The sequence below is a fragment of the Carassius gibelio genome, chromosome B19 (genome assembly GCF_023724105.1).
Source record: "Carassius gibelio isolate Cgi1373 ecotype wild population from Czech Republic chromosome B19, carGib1.2-hapl.c, whole genome shotgun sequence".
Lineage (NCBI taxonomy): Eukaryota > Metazoa > Chordata > Actinopteri > Cypriniformes > Cyprinidae > Carassius > Carassius gibelio.
Window position 1 is genome coordinate 19,003,301 of NC_068414.1, and position 15,756 is coordinate 19,019,056.

A 15,756-nucleotide genomic window follows, 5' to 3' on the forward strand; every position below is an offset into this window, starting at 1 on the left:
TACATAACTTCAAAGTAATCATCCAGGTTCAATAGTCTTAGTATTATTTATATACTATTATGAATTAGTTATTTTCATTTTGTTAGATTTTAGTAAATTGATCATATGCTTTTGTCATTTTTATTTGTTTTATTTATATATTAAATATTTCTGTGTACATAAGCTTTTATTTATTTATTTAAGGTTTTTGTTCCCTTCAACTTCTTTTATTTCATTAAGTTGCAAAGGCAAGTTTTTCCTCTAATATTTATATCTTATTTTATATCTGCTTTATTTCAACCAAAAAATAAGTGTAATAGTGTTAGTTAACAATAACAGTACTGCTTCAATACATATTTGACAATATTTACAGCATTTTGTAGAAAGTTAATTTCCGAGCTTTCATATTTCCAATGTTAGCAAGCCAAGTTTTTTACATGGTGAAATGCAAAGCTTGTATTTTTAAAAGCTTGTTTATTAACTATAAACTTTTTGAGGTAACTAAACTTTCAAAGTGATCATAAAGCAATTCTATCACACATTTAAAGCTTTACTTTTTAAAACTGTGTAGTATATTTTAATGTTTACTATGCTTCCATTGTAAGTGGAATATTGAAACTTTTTATGGCAGCCAATTTTATTTCCCAGATGATATCAATAGAGCTTCATGGAACCCAGAAGATTATTTTTAACTGGCCATATTTTACACTTTCTGCTTCTCAGCAGTTGTCTTTTTTTATGTTTCATCAGAATTTAGTTAATTATTGTAGTTCAGTTTTTACCGTCCTTTTTAGAAGCTTTAAAATATTGGACCAATAATCTAAATAGTTCGTTGTACAGTTATCATCTTTAAAATTGATAATTTGCTTCTTTAATCCAATGTTATGCAAATGTGTTAACATTTACCACTCTGATCAAATGATTGATAAAAAAAAAAAAAAAAAAACCTGTTCGATTTTGAAAGTATGTAGTCAAGTCGGGTGCATTGCATTGTATACACAGTATGTCAAAATCGTTTATTTCTATTTATTTCCGACAAAAGTCCAGTTTTCCCTGATAATTGAGTTACGAACAAATGTTTTTTTTTTCTTCACATTTTCACATTTTTTCATTTTTTTTCCCGGTGTCTTCTCTTCAGTTGCACTTTCACACTCAATTAGCAGTTCTTAACCGGACTCACTACATATAAATAAATTCAGAGACAGGTAATGCCCAGGCTCAGGGCTTTAATTCCCTCCGGTATTACAGTGTGCAGGAAGCTGGCAGTGAGCTGACTTCTGCTCCACGGAGTGATGGACTGCTGGGCTTTGGCACTCTAAAGCGATGGCTGCTGTCAGGACTGTGTTTTGTGAGTGTGCATGTGGGTGTGCCATCTCTTTATCAAGCTGAGAAGCAGTCTCACAGTATGTGACTCCGCGGACAGAGACAGAGGACAGCCTTGACTTTCATCACATGGCCGAAAATAGTTAAAATGTTCTGAAATTAACTATGAAATCTGAAATCCTTCCTGGCAGTGTTGGGCAGTAACGCATAACTTAGTAACGCATTGCTGTAATTTGACTATGGTACTAACTAACACGTCATAATTTTCAAAATAGTAATTAGAGTATATTTACAAGCCGAAGGTCTCTATATGTTACTGTTGCATTACATTGCTGACAGAATGCAGTGTTTTATAATCTAGAGATTGTAAGAAGGATGTAGCACACGCACTGTCGAGTCAAGTGCCAGTGGCTTAGAGACCTGCTGCCGCGAGGCACGACACAACAGAGTGCAGCACAGGATAAGATGGACGGGTGCGGGCAGGATGCGGGAGATTAAAATGGTTCACGGGACTCCCACAAAATAGAAATATCTAAACATAAAATATCTAAATAGAATAAATTGTTATTTATCTATTGCACAAAAGCAACACAAACTAATATAAACAATTAACAGGTGCAAGCGCATGCAGAGTTTCTATTTAGGCTAATACTATGTGTTTGCAGCGCTGCTCAATGCAGTGCTGAAATCTGTGCTCACAAGTCCTCTCATTATAACACACAAATTGTAGACATTATAAAATTCATTATACATATATTTATTGTGTTATAACAGAGATTTGTGAGCTCACTCTTTGCTGGTGTTCTGCCATGCTAAACCATGCAATCAGCAGACACTTGATTTAGTTAAAAATAACAGTGTTCTGTGCATGTTGATGCTTTAATAACAAATATTTATCAACAGCGTGTATTCTGGGGTTTCATATATTTAATGGATAAAAAAGTAATGTAACTAGTAATCTAACTAATTACTAATTACTTTTGAGATAAAGTAATCAGAGCAGTAACGTGATTACTTTTATAAAGAGTAATCAGTGATCAGTAATTTTATTACATTTTCAGAGTAACTTGCCCAACACTGCTTCCTGGTCACTCCTCTCCTTGAATTGAATAAAATGCAAATAATATATGAAATAAATGCTATAAAAGCAGTATGACTTGTGTGCAGATCTTCTGAACTTATGTGATAGCTTTTTGTGAAAAACAAAGAAAATTTTGGGTAATTATTCACTAATAATCTTCCTCTACAGAGAGCTGTTATTGAGTCAGTGAACTGACTTGAGAACGAATCATTCAGAGAGGTTTTGTGAACCAAGTCTGTTGATTCTTTAAAAAGATTCAGTTCTATCGAATGATTCAATCATGAATGAGACAATGTTACTTCTCTCAACCGATGTCTAGATGTTTAGTAAATAACTGTTTGTCACTCAAACCTATCATATGACTTCAGACTTGGTATAAAGTTCACAGGTCATATGGATTGCTTTTTGGAAACATTTATGCATTTATGGTAACTTTTTTTAATGCTTGAAAGACTTGATGGTGAGTTCACCCATATTTTTGGGTGAACTATCCCTTTAAGCGTTGAATTTCTTTGGTCCATCAGTCTGATATATGATTATTTAGCATATATCTACAGTTATAAATCTTTTTTCGGGTGCCAAATAAACATAAATATTCATTATTGTATGGTGTAAACCTGCATACTGCATCATTCAGAGACTCAGACTGCATTATGGTCACAACATACTGTGTCACAAATACATGGCTGTGTGCATTTGTAAATTCAATCAGACACAAGCACATGATGGCCTGCATAACTTAGACTACTAGGCACAAACACAATCTGACACTAATGCACCACATGCTCTAGTAGACCTGCAGCAATAATCTTGTACAAATGGTGAGCAGTTTGAACTTTGAATACAAAAGCTTAAACAGAGCTGCTGGGACTTATAACTAAATTGTATTGGTTTAGAAGCTCATAATTACCCACATTAAAGGTGAAGTGTGGCATTCTTTCGATGTTAAAGCATCGCATCCCAGTTTAATTTGCACAGACATCTATAATTAAGCCATTTGTGTGTTTCTTTAAAGGGATAGTTCAACCAAAGACAACAATTTTGTCACCATTTATTTAACCTGTGGTGTAGAGTGTTTCATTTGGCTTTTGACATAACCAACCCAAATTTGGTAAAAGCATCTATTGTTATTTGCACTTGCACAAGCCTTAATTTTTAAGTTCATGGCTATTTTCTATTTCCATTTGCTGAGATGAAAGGAGATTTTGTGCAATGAAGTGAAGTTCAATGATCATATGGACATATGGAGCATTGATTTCAGTGATTGTGCTAATGTATTCTGAAGTATCATGATCCTGTGTTATTTCGAATGTCTGGCCATTTAATGAAACCATAAACCTCGGTTTGATTGAAGATAAAGAGCATCTGTTCTGAAAGAATTGAGCATGATGCTCAATGGTGGCAGAGTAACCCACCACCTCCCTGTTTTTGAAAGTTTTTGGCCATTGGTAAGCCATCAAACACATCAGATTAAAACAAGTTAGCATTTCTATTCAGAATCACGGTAGAATTTGTCCATTCCCACCGTCTGATTCTTCTAGAATACACGCAGGCCTCCTCGCGGTGACCTTTCCTTTGTGTTTGTGTTCTGTTTAGGTCAGCCACTGTTAAATAGAAGAGAAGAGAAAAAGATCAGACAGGAGCAGGGCTTTCATCCACAAAGGTTCAGAATGCGAGAGAAGATCATGCGTTTGAATTGAACGAACAGTCCATTGATGGTTTCTGCCCATCTCATCCTCTTTCTCGTCCCTTAATCACCTCATCCATTGCTTTTCTTCTTCTTTTTTCCAGATTATCAAGGACCAGAAACTTTTTATCATCGTGGGTGGGATGTTGTTGATTGATTTGTGCATCCTCATATGCTGGCAGATCGTGGATCCCCTGAAGAGAACTGTGGAAGAGTACAGCCTGGAGGTGAGTCTGATTGCTTATTATTAATGTTGTATGTAACGATTCAGCAGAATTCCTCGACCGGGTCGTAATGGTTAATCAATTCCAACTAAATCATAGTCACAGGGAGCTGGGATCATTGGGGAGTACGTAGAGGCCAAGGTTTTATTAGCATATACATTATTTTGGTTCAGGAAGTGAGACGTCCTGCCCCGCCCCCACACCCATGGCAGTTGGGGACGTGGGCCAGCTGGAATGTGGGACATTGGCACAATTCCTTGGAAAAACAGACACTTGGACGAGCCTGTCCCGTGCTGACAAACAGAGGGGGAAGTGTGTGATTGAGCAAGGCTTCAAAATAGGCTGGACATTCTGAGCGTCTGCTTGCTTTAGCTGTGTGCATTTAGTCATGTGCATTCATGCATTTTAATAAGACACTTTTGGAAATTATTAGATGTGTTTAGCTGGAAGCAAAGCTAAAATGGACAATGTCAGGCCTGATTGTGTAGTGGATGGTTCATAAAGTTACCTTGATTTGTGTTTTATAACTTAAAGGGACAGTTCGATTTCGTCATTATTTACTAATCTTCAAGTTGATCTAAACCCATGAAATTTTTGATAATAATTGAAAAACAAATTTAAGACATAGTTCACCCCAAAAATTGCTGCTTATTTACATCCAAGCTGTCGATTACTTTTTTGATTCAGTAGAGTGAACAGTAAAGAATATTTATTTTTAGATGAAGCAGTGGTCCTTGGTGATTCATATAATGCAAGTCAGTGGCTTGCCATCTTTGAGAATAAAAAGCATAGCATGGAACACAAAATTAATACCCATGGCTCCTGATGAATTATTGATGTCTTATGAAGCAATATGATCTGTGCAAGTAACTAAACATTGCATACAACAAGACAAGTCCAAGAGTTATGATCATTTTATATGATGAACAGATTTAATTTAGTCGTTTATTTACATATGTAAATGCAGAAGATCAAACATACATGTTTGATGCACAATAACCAATTAGGTTTGTTTTAGTGCATGACACATGCACTTCTCTGTTTATCATATCTGACCACGGACCACAAAACCAGTCTTAAGTCTATGTAAAGTGCTTTGAGTGCCTAGAAAAGCGATATATAAATGTAAGGAATTATTATTATTATTATAAGTGTCAATTTTTCTAAATTGAGATTTATACATCATCTGAAACCTGAATAAACACGCTTTCGATTGATGTATGGTTTGTTAGGATCGGACAATATTTGTCCGAGATACAACTATTTGAAAATCTGGAATCTGTGGGTGCAAAATAATCACATTTAAAGTTGTCCAAATGAAGTTCTAAGCAATGCATATTACTAATCAAAAATTTTTATATATATATTTACGGTAGGAAATTTACAAAAAAATCTTCATGGAACATGATCTTTACTTTATATCCTAATGATTTTTGGCATAAGAGAAAAATATATATTTTTGACCTATAAAATTCTTTTTCATCATACAGTATTATCTCAATATCAAGTGATCATATTTCTTCACAAGACATGGATTAAACCATTTGAACAATAAAGATTCATTTTATGATGCCTTTCTGACCTTTTTGGACCTACTGTTTTGGTAACCTGGTTACCTCTCAGGTTTTTGTCTTATGGGTTTAGAATGAAATGAGGGTGAGTAAATGATAACAGAATTATTATTTTTGGGTGAACTATCCCTTCAAAGGCATGTTGTCAATGACATTCAACTTTCCATTTCATCTGTCTGTCTATTCCTGAGGTGTATGATCCCTGTTCTTAGTGTATTAGAGAGTAAAAGGTCTGGCGACTAACAGGCGATGTGGCTGAGTGGACTTTGCCGTCACACCGATGGAATCATGGCTGCTGTCTCTCTGGAGAACTCTTGGCAGGAGATTAGCGCAGATTGATTGGTGCTAGGAAAGGGCCCATTAACTTTCCCATCACTCTAGGGTGTTTAGACGAGCTTCTCCTTCCTCCTCTCTACTGTATATGTAGTTTATTTCTGGCCATAAGCATTTCTCAGAGGTCTAATGGTTGAGAATGGTTGTATTTGACCATGTATTTGGGTTTAAAGCAAGCCATTTAATTGGCATTCACAGGGAAAGCACTTTTTAGCAATGAACAGTTTAAAAGTCATTCCTTTTCAATGAAAGTTAGCTGTCTGATGCCAGTATTTTCCAGTGACTGTGGGGACAGTGATTTGTGGCCTGATATTGTTGAGTTGAGTAGGAACAAGTAACCAGCAGCACAGCAATTTGGCAACCCCTTACCAGCTGAATCTCTGTTAGTGCCAACTCAACTTTAATTCTAATGTGATTTTGAACAATCGCTGGATAACATTTGGCTCTTGAATAAACCATTGTTTGCTGCTGCAGGACACTGAGTATGTGTTTATTTAAAATTAAGAAATGTCCGTGAGGCTGGAGACAATTACAGTGGGCAGTTTGTCAGGAACTTGAAACAGAAGAACGTAAACAGATCTGAGTGAAGCGGACAGCATTGATATGAGGCAAACTTCTGTGATTTGAGATACACAAACAGCTTTGCTCAAAACAGGCTTCATTTCAGCTCCCTCTAAACAACGCAAAACTTTGCAGACATTTTTAGAAAGTAAAAAAAAAAAACTGGGCCATATGCCCTGCATAGAGCACTGTCGTTATAAAAAATAATAACTTGCAGATCATTTTGAAAGTTTTATATCTGTTCTTTATTAAAGTCTATGAGTGTGGTTGACATACTGTCCTACAAAGTCAAAAGACCTTAACTCACTAGAGTGTTTAACTGAGAAAAATGACTTTAACGTTTTTTACTTGTCCAGCCAAATTAATTATATGTAGGACACTGGCAATTTGACAATTAGATGTTTTAGTAATGAAAAAAATTGTAAGCTCAAACTTTGAAGTTAATGTACTCTGCCTGTGCATTGTCAGCAAAATATGAGAAATCACACCAAGGCAAAAGGCAGTAACTTCCTCATTATCATTATTTGGTATAGCTTAGGCATTGCTGCCAAGGTATCTAGTCTTTACAGTGCTTTGTTAAATGGAGCTGTTTGTGTCTAATTCATTTGTCTACACCCTAATTAAATGCAGCTGACTTTAATGGACAGTAAAAAGACAGAACACCGTATAACTCCAAATCGACACGTTTTGCCTTTGCACGGCAGTATAGCAGTAACCTGCAGTGTGACAGTGTTTCTCGAGCAGCAAATCAGCATATTAGAATGATTCCTAAAGGATCAAGTGACACTGAAGAATGGTGTAATGATGCTGAAAATTCAGCTTTAACATCCCAGAAATAAATTACATATTAAAATATATTAAAATGCAAAACAGTTTTTTTTCAATATCTGTGTTTATGATCAAATAAATGCAGCCTCAATCAGCAAAAGACACTTCTTTCAAAAACATTAAGAAATCACATAAATCTCTAGATCTGTGAACTGATTTTAATTTATGAGGTAAATGTTATTTGCCAGCTACCTACAAACAGAAGAATTAATGCAAAGGAGCTTTTCAGATCATAAATAGCTTGCCAAACAAAACAAACAAAAAAACATTTTCTTCCCTAATGGATATTGGCATGTGTTGTAGAATAGAGAGGGATTGTGAGCCCAGGTTAACATGGATCCTGAGTGTTCCTCTGGTCTGATGAAGGACAAACTGTGGAGGGGCTGATTAGCATTCAGCAGGTTTCTCCTGCAACGCTCACCGTTCTCGCTCCTGTTCTCGTGTCGATGCTGCACAGTCTGCCTGCACACAGTATTGCAGTGTGGCATTGCCATGGCAACAGTCAAGGTTTCTGACACCCATAAACCAGTGCTGTCACTGCTGATCCCCAAGACAAAAATACAGGGAAAGGTTTTGGACATGCGCTGTAATGACGGGTACCTAGAAATACAAACACTTGATGACATGCAAAGTATGTAGAATTTGTCTAATATGTTCAGAGTATCTTGAACAAACGAAATGAAAACAAAACTTAGAATAGGTTAATATGCTCCTATTCTCATAATCCAAGGAAGAAAATTATTTTAACTCTAATGGTGAATTCACAAAACAGTTGCCACTTTAGTGTGCAATATCAACTTCTTATTACAATTACCATCCACAATACAGTTAACCAGTGCTGAAATATTGCTGCACTATGAATATTTAAATTAAGTCATTGTCATTTTTTTTGCACAAATATACCTGCTTTCTATGTAAATTTGACTCATTATAGTACCTCAACCACAAAAGTCAGTTCTATTTACCCGCTGTAATTAATGGTGAGCTATTCCTGCCAGTAGAAAGTAAACTGAATACTATTTAAAAGAGACATTTGTGTACATTTTCTATCAATCATGGCAACAGTAATCCATTGAAATATGATGATGGATGAAATGGCGAAGAAAAGCATTATAACATTATGTGTGTCCAGATTTCTGAAGACAGAAAAACTCAGGAACACTCTCATTTATTGCTGCTCTCTTGCTGCTTAGTCTTCCTGAGTGAAAGTGAGCCGTCTGTCAAATTGTCTGAAGTGTTCAAATCCCAGTTTTCTCACTCTCTGTGTCAGACTGAGGACAGGCAGACAGCCATGAGTCACCAGGTCTTTTCATGTGCAAATGCTTATTTTAAGAGGAACCTTTAATATGGGAAATAATTGGTCTAAACTTGAGCTTCCATTATAGAGTGACTTAGATAGAGGTCTGGAGTGTAGCGGGGTCCGCTCTGACTGTACAGCTGGATCCATTTTGTTGGCAGGGGATCCATTGCATAGGCTCACTTATTCTAGCACTTTTGGGGTCATTTGATTGGCTTCTGGTCATTTTATTTTGAAACAATGACCTTATATCCACTAAATCAGTTAGTCTCAGTGGTTGGTTTTGCTTTTATGAACCACATTTTACATGAAACATCAAGTGCCTCAAATACTAGAATTGTAAAAAAGTAAAAAAAACATTTATTTATTATTTTTACATTTATTTAAAATTCATAAGAAATTATGTTTTATTAACAAATTTCGGGAGGAGCACGTGCAGAAATTTACACGGTCAATTCATCATCAGTAATCACATCCATCTAGCTAATCTATCCAATCAGCGCAAGAGAAAACCCCTATAAATAATCAAAGCAGTCCTACCTTCATTATTTCTAGTCTTTCAGCATTCGTGCAAAGTAAATATCTTTAGCAACAGTGTGGAAGTGAATAGCTGCAAAATTAACATTATTGGTATAAACATGTCTTTTGGTACAAATGCATTACAAGACTAAACATAATTAATCGTTTTCAAAAGCCTCCGTTTCCACAGTCCATACTATGTGAAAACAGAATTTTCAAATTTATCCGCTCTGGAGAGCATCTAAAAAGGCAGGAAGGCCAAAATGAAAGGAAAGAAGGATTTCAGTGGAAATGTATTAATGTGGACAAGGCTTGAGGAATTGGCAAATCTAGCAACAAAATTGCTAAGTCTGCAACACGTAGGCTACCCAGGCATTTTTAGCTTGTCCCGTTAAATGTCACTAACCCTTCCACTTTTCCCGTAGCCTACAGCTAAAGCAGCCAAATCAAGTATGAAGCTGCTTCTACTTGCAACACAGGCCCGCACATCTCCGTATTTCCATCATGTTACTTCTAACCCCCTTTTTTTCCCTTCAGTGGCATCCAGTTCCCATAGCCAGCAACATCAGGACACAGATTTTCAGGACCTACGTACGGTCAGACCGATTCCATATCAAAGAAGCTCACCGAACACTCGCCAGCCAACCCCTTTAACACCAGTCCATCCTTGTTTACTCGAACTCCTGAACCACCATATCTAGTCTCCTTTAACATCCCATAATCCATCTACAATGGCCCATCCCCACTTCCGCTCCCAGCAGCATCCTGCTCCCTAATGAAGCCTTACCTAATTCCAACACTGCTGCAGCAGAGCCCGCTCCCACAGGAGCTCTTCCCTATCTCCCCACTGCCGCAGCAGTGCCTGCTCCTGCAGGAGCCTTTTCTGTATTCCTCTACTGCCGCAGCAGTAGCCACTCTCGCATGAGCCTTTTCTGTATTTCCCAACTGCCGCAGCAGTGACTGCTCCTGCAGGAGCCTTACCTAATTCCCACACTGCTGCAGCAGTTCCCTCTCCCACAGGAGCTCTTCCTTATCTCCCCACTGCAGCACCGGTGCTGTGGTGGGGCATTCGAGGGCCGTGCCCCCCCTAGCGGTCATTGATGCCCCTCCTACAGACCATGGCGTGGCACAAAAAAAAAAAAATAACCCTTTTAGTTATTATTTTAATTTTAAATGTTCAAACTGTAACTTAAATCAAATATAAAGAATGGGGAAATGCATAATTGTGGTTGTTCATGGCACGTTACTATGGTGAATGCTTATTTGTCACCGAGTAAACTTGTTACATTTGATTTGCAGCCCGCGCGCAAAATCCAAGCTAAATTTAAAAAAAAAAAAAAAAAAAAAAAAAAATGGAATTACGAAAATGGATTTGCGAAAATTAATTTATGAAAATGGATCACGCCTCCGCAGCCACGACCACCAGTACCACGGTCTACGAGAGCCGAGCTGGCCCTTCTTCTGCGAATCCTAGCTCCGGACAACCACCAAAAGATTTAACTAGCACAGCCATAATCTTCAAGGCAAAGCACACTTTGTATTTTCTGTATTGAATTTTTTTCCATTTCCTGTATTTTATTTTATCTTTATCTATTTCTCAAGTTCTACAAAATTTGCATTCTACCCAAATCAAAAACTAAAAAATCTGTTAAACCTTATACCTTGTGTGGCTCATTATTGTTGTGACATCCTTACTCTCTGCAGGCGAATTGTAGTCTTCTGATTTAACTAGTCCATACGCAGACATTTGTGTGATGATGTCCAACTCAATTTATGAAGAAGCTTTTTCAAAGCTTCAGACTGATTCAATGTTTTATTTTTATTTTTGTCGTAATTTGTTAATTAAGTATAAAAAATATATAGCTTTTTATTGTAGGCCTATTTTATGTTTTTTATTTAGCCTATATTATATTTATATTATTATTTTCTGTCCTGTTCTGTTGTTTAGGCTATCTGTTCTTGGCCGGGTTTCCCGATAACGATGTAGCCTAGCCTATCTTAGCTCTTAAAAGGTTATGAAGGTTAGCCGCAATTCCTCGGGTGTTTCCCAAAAATGTAGGCTATTAAACTCGTAGAATGCGAGAATAGGCTACTACGTGCTACTTGAGTCACTGTCCATTCGAACCTTATATGGAGTCGTATTCTGAAACGTTTAACCTAACAATCATCTGTTGTGTATTAGGAATCAATAATAAAATTATATAATGACATTCTATAGATCACTGGAGCTAACATTCTAGGGTAGAATGTCATTCTATATAGATCATTGGAGTTACTGACTCTTGCTGTATCCGGTCGGCAAAACAGCAAATTTCAGCGCTGTCTTCTGTTCCTCTTTTAGATAGAAACCCAAGTCTAAATCGTTCATTGTCATTCTATATAGATCTTTCAGATTTAGGTTTGGATTTCCATGCTACTTTGATGTTGCCAATGCGTAAAAAAAATATTTATCAAACGACAGTGTCCCCCCCGCCGATGATCCAATGCCCCTCCAGTAGATCTGCTCTGACGCTGACTCGACCCCACTGCCTCAGCAGTGCCCGCTCCCGCAGGAGCCTTTTCTGTATTTCTCCACTGCCACAGCAATGTCCGCTCCCACAGGAGCCTTTTCTGTATTTCCCCACTGCCACAGCAGTATCCACACCCGCAGGAGCCTCCATTTTTATTTCTCCACTGCCACAGCATTGTCTGCTTCTGCAGGAGCCTTTTCTGTATTTCCCCACTGCCGTAACAGTGTCTGCTCCTGCAGGAGCCTCTATTTGTATTTCTCCACTGCCGCAGCAATGTCCGTTCCCGCAGTAGCCTCTATTTGTATTTCTCCACTGCCGCAGCAGTGTCCGCTCCCACAGAAGCCTCCATTTTCATTTCTCCACTGTGGCATCAGTGTCTGCTCCCGCAGGAGCCTTTTCTGTATTTCCCTACTGCCGCAGCAGTAGCTGCTTCCGCAGGAGCCTTTTTTTCTCTAGTGGTGCAGCAGTGTCTGCTCCCGCAGGAGCCTTTTCTCTATTTCCCCACTGCCGCAGCAATATCCACTCCCACAGAAGCCTCCATTTTTATTTCTCCACTGCCACAACAATGTCTACTCCCGCAGGAGCCTTTTCTGTATTTCCCCACTGCCGTAACAGTGTCTGCTCCCGCAGGAGCCTCTATTTGTATTTCTCCACTGCCGCAGCAATGTCCGTTCCCGCAGTAGGCTCTATTTGTATTTCTCCACTGCCGCAGCAGTGTCCGCTCCCACAGAAGCCTCCATTTTCATTTCTCCACTGTGGCATCAGTGTCTGCTCCCGCAGGAGCCTTTTCTGTATTTCCCTACTGCCGCAGCAGTAGCTGCTTCCGCAGGAGCCTTTTCTGTATTTCTCCACTGCCGCAGCAGTTTCTGTTCCTGCAGGAGCCTTTTCTGTATTTCCCCACGGCCGCAACAGTTTCCGCTCCCACAGGAGCCTCTATTTGTATTTCTCCACTGCCGCAGCAATGTCCGTTCCCACAGAGGCCTCTATCTGTATTTCTCTACTGCTGCAGCGGTGTCTGCTCCCACAGGAGCCTTTTCTGTATTTCCCCACTGCCGCAACAGTGTCCACTCCCACAGGAGCCTTTCCTGTATTTCCCTACTGCCGCAGCAGTAGCTGCTCCCGCAGGAGCCTTTTCTGCATTTCTCCACTGCTGCAGCAGTGTCTGTTCCCGCAGGAGCCTTTTTCTGTATTTCCCCAATTGCCACAGCAGTTTCTTATCTCTCTCTTTCAGCAGTGAATGCTTCAACAGAAGCCAAATTCTCTACCTAGCTACTGCTGCAACAAACCTGTACCAAAGGATGTCCAGCACCCCTCTAACATTAAACCCTTGCTTTTTGGGGGGTTCCAAATGCAAGTATCTGGTTGCTGTCCTGTTCTAATTGCTTTTTTGGTGGAGTGCTTGGGTCCGAGCTAAACAGCCAGCCCGCCAGGGGACAGGGGGAGTACCAAGCTTGGAGCCCTCTCCCCAGTCAGCACGCCAAATACGTATAACCCTTCACTCTGTTTATTAAATGTAAGTGTGAACTCGTGAAGTGATTTTTTTAAACAAATTTTGGGAGGAGCACGCACAGATAATTAACACGGCCAATTCATCATCAGTAATCACATCCATCTATATAATCTAATCAGTGCAAGAGAGAACCCCTATGAATAATCAAAGCAATCCTACCTTCATTATTTCTAGTCTTTCAGCATTCCTCCTCCACCCCGACTCCTCACCCCTCCCTGGACAGCACGCCAAATATGCATAACCCTTTACTCTGTTTATAATATTTAAGTGTGAACTTGTGAAATGTATTTATTTATTTACTTACAGCATTTACTTACTTACATGAATTGCAGGGGTCCAGTAGTATACATGGGTCAGATTTTGCAAATGCATTTTTTTTTTTGTGTGACAAATGACAAAATGTGCCAAAAGTTTGGGGATTTGAGGTTTAACTATCAATTTGTGGACATGTGATGTCAAAAATGTGATGAGAAAAGCAAAAGAAAACAAAATCAGCTCAATGTTTTTATTTGCATAGTCAGGGCTCTCCGGCAGGTCGTCTTTTTTATTTCCTTTTTTTCTTTATGCTATTTATGCTATTTTCTCTGCTTTTCTTGTAATGAGTTACCACATACATTATGTATCTGTAAAGCTATCAGTAGTGTGGGGGAGCCACTATATGTTTTATGTACCCTTGAACAACATCCTATTATTCCCTTTTGTTTAAGAATGTCTCTGTAGAGCTCGTAATGCAGAGATAAAAAACCATCTGTCTATTTGTGTCCTCCTCAGCCCATTTTGTGTATGATGTGTTTGGACAGAAGTTTGTGTGTGTGTGTGCTCAATAATCTGAAAGGCCATGTAGTACTCTTTATGTTAAACGGCTGTGGTTTGTGCAGGAATCAATGGCTCAATAAAACAAACTCAAATGGGTCATTTCAGGCTGAAAAGCCACCCACCTCACTCCTCCACTGATCATGTGTGAGGAGCAGCAGGGAAAACTTTGCTTTCAGCAGCAATGGGATCATGTGGAAATGGAGATTGTCTGCTGTACCCATCAGTCATTTCAGCAGGAGCTGGTTGAGGCTCTGCTTATGGTGTCAAAGATGCATACAGTAGTTGTAGTAGACAGGAGATGATTGATGGCAGTTTATTGAGTGTATATGCAACATAATCCTGAATGTGTCTTTGTTGAATGTTTAATGTGACAGGTCCCATTAGATGCATGTGTTTTGGGGCCTTACCGCTAAGCTTTAAGAAATCCAGTTTTCTCCTCATGATCCAAGAAAGTGTCTCTCTTTCTACATTTCCCTTAAATCATTCTGTCTTTCCCATTGTCTCTTGCATTCATGTGGTCTGGATAAGCAGACTCTGTCTCTTGGCTCACTGTTGCTATGCGACTGCTGATGCATGAGCATGAGGGAGATGCAATTTACCAATTAGAGGCTTTCTAAATTAAAGATGGTGTCAAGGGTTTCTGTGCTTAGAAAGGAACACTGTCCATCAGGGCCCTCTGATCTACAGATTGTTAAGGGCCTGAGACCCCTGTCACCGAAGATGACATTGTTTATGCAGCTACTTCAAGAGATTTGGAGCTCTTTAAAGCCCATATATTATGCACTGACGTGCCAATGTGTAGAATTCAGGTCAGTTTGGCCCCTCTTGATATCTCAATGGCAAAACGGAGTCCAGTTTTTCTCAGTTCACATTAGAAGTTTTGTAATTATTTAAAGGATAACTGCATACTTTATTATGCTCACCAAGGCTGCATTTATTTGATAAAAAATACAGTAAAAACTGTAATATTGTGAAATATTATTATTACAAATAACTGTTTTGTATTTACATTTTAATTTATTTCTGTGATGGTAAAGCTAACTTTTCAGCAGCAATTACTCCAGTCTTCAGTTTCACATGGTCCTTCAGAAATCATTGTGGTACTCAAGAAACATTTCTTAAAAACATGGTGAATTTATCTGACTAAATTGCAGAGAATTAAGTTAAATTTTCTTACCCCAGTTGTTCTTTCACTAATATTAGCTAGGTTTATGCTTAAACGAATTCTGTGAATATTTTGCTTCTTATTTTCATGTTTTATGATTGTAGAAAATAAGATGAAAATTCTGACTTAGAAAGTGATTTTATTCAATGTTATCTAGAGATTGGCATGAGTACTCAAGCAATTTAAAACAGAACCAGTGATCATGAAAACATGATCACACATGATGCAACAAATTGGAACAGAATGCATGGTTTTTAAAATTTACAGTGAATCTTCCCAAAAGACAAAGTATGATGCCTTATGTTTGGAGTTCTTTTATAAGAGCCATTTAATAATCAATCTTTGAGATACT

At 38.3% G+C, this 15,756-nt stretch overlaps 1 protein-coding gene across 1 annotated transcript in view; it reads left to right on the plus strand.

The window, feature by feature from the left end:
* The window catches only part of LOC127979746 (gamma-aminobutyric acid type B receptor subunit 2-like), a 189,081-nt gene that overhangs the window by 140,339 nt on the left and 32,986 nt on the right, over positions 1-15,756 (plus strand). Inside the window, exon 13 of the mRNA XM_052585363.1 lies at positions 4,175-4,297. Coding sequence (XP_052441323.1) covers positions 4,175-4,297 — 123 coding nt within the window. The remainder of the gene's footprint in view (positions 1-4,174; positions 4,298-15,756) is intronic.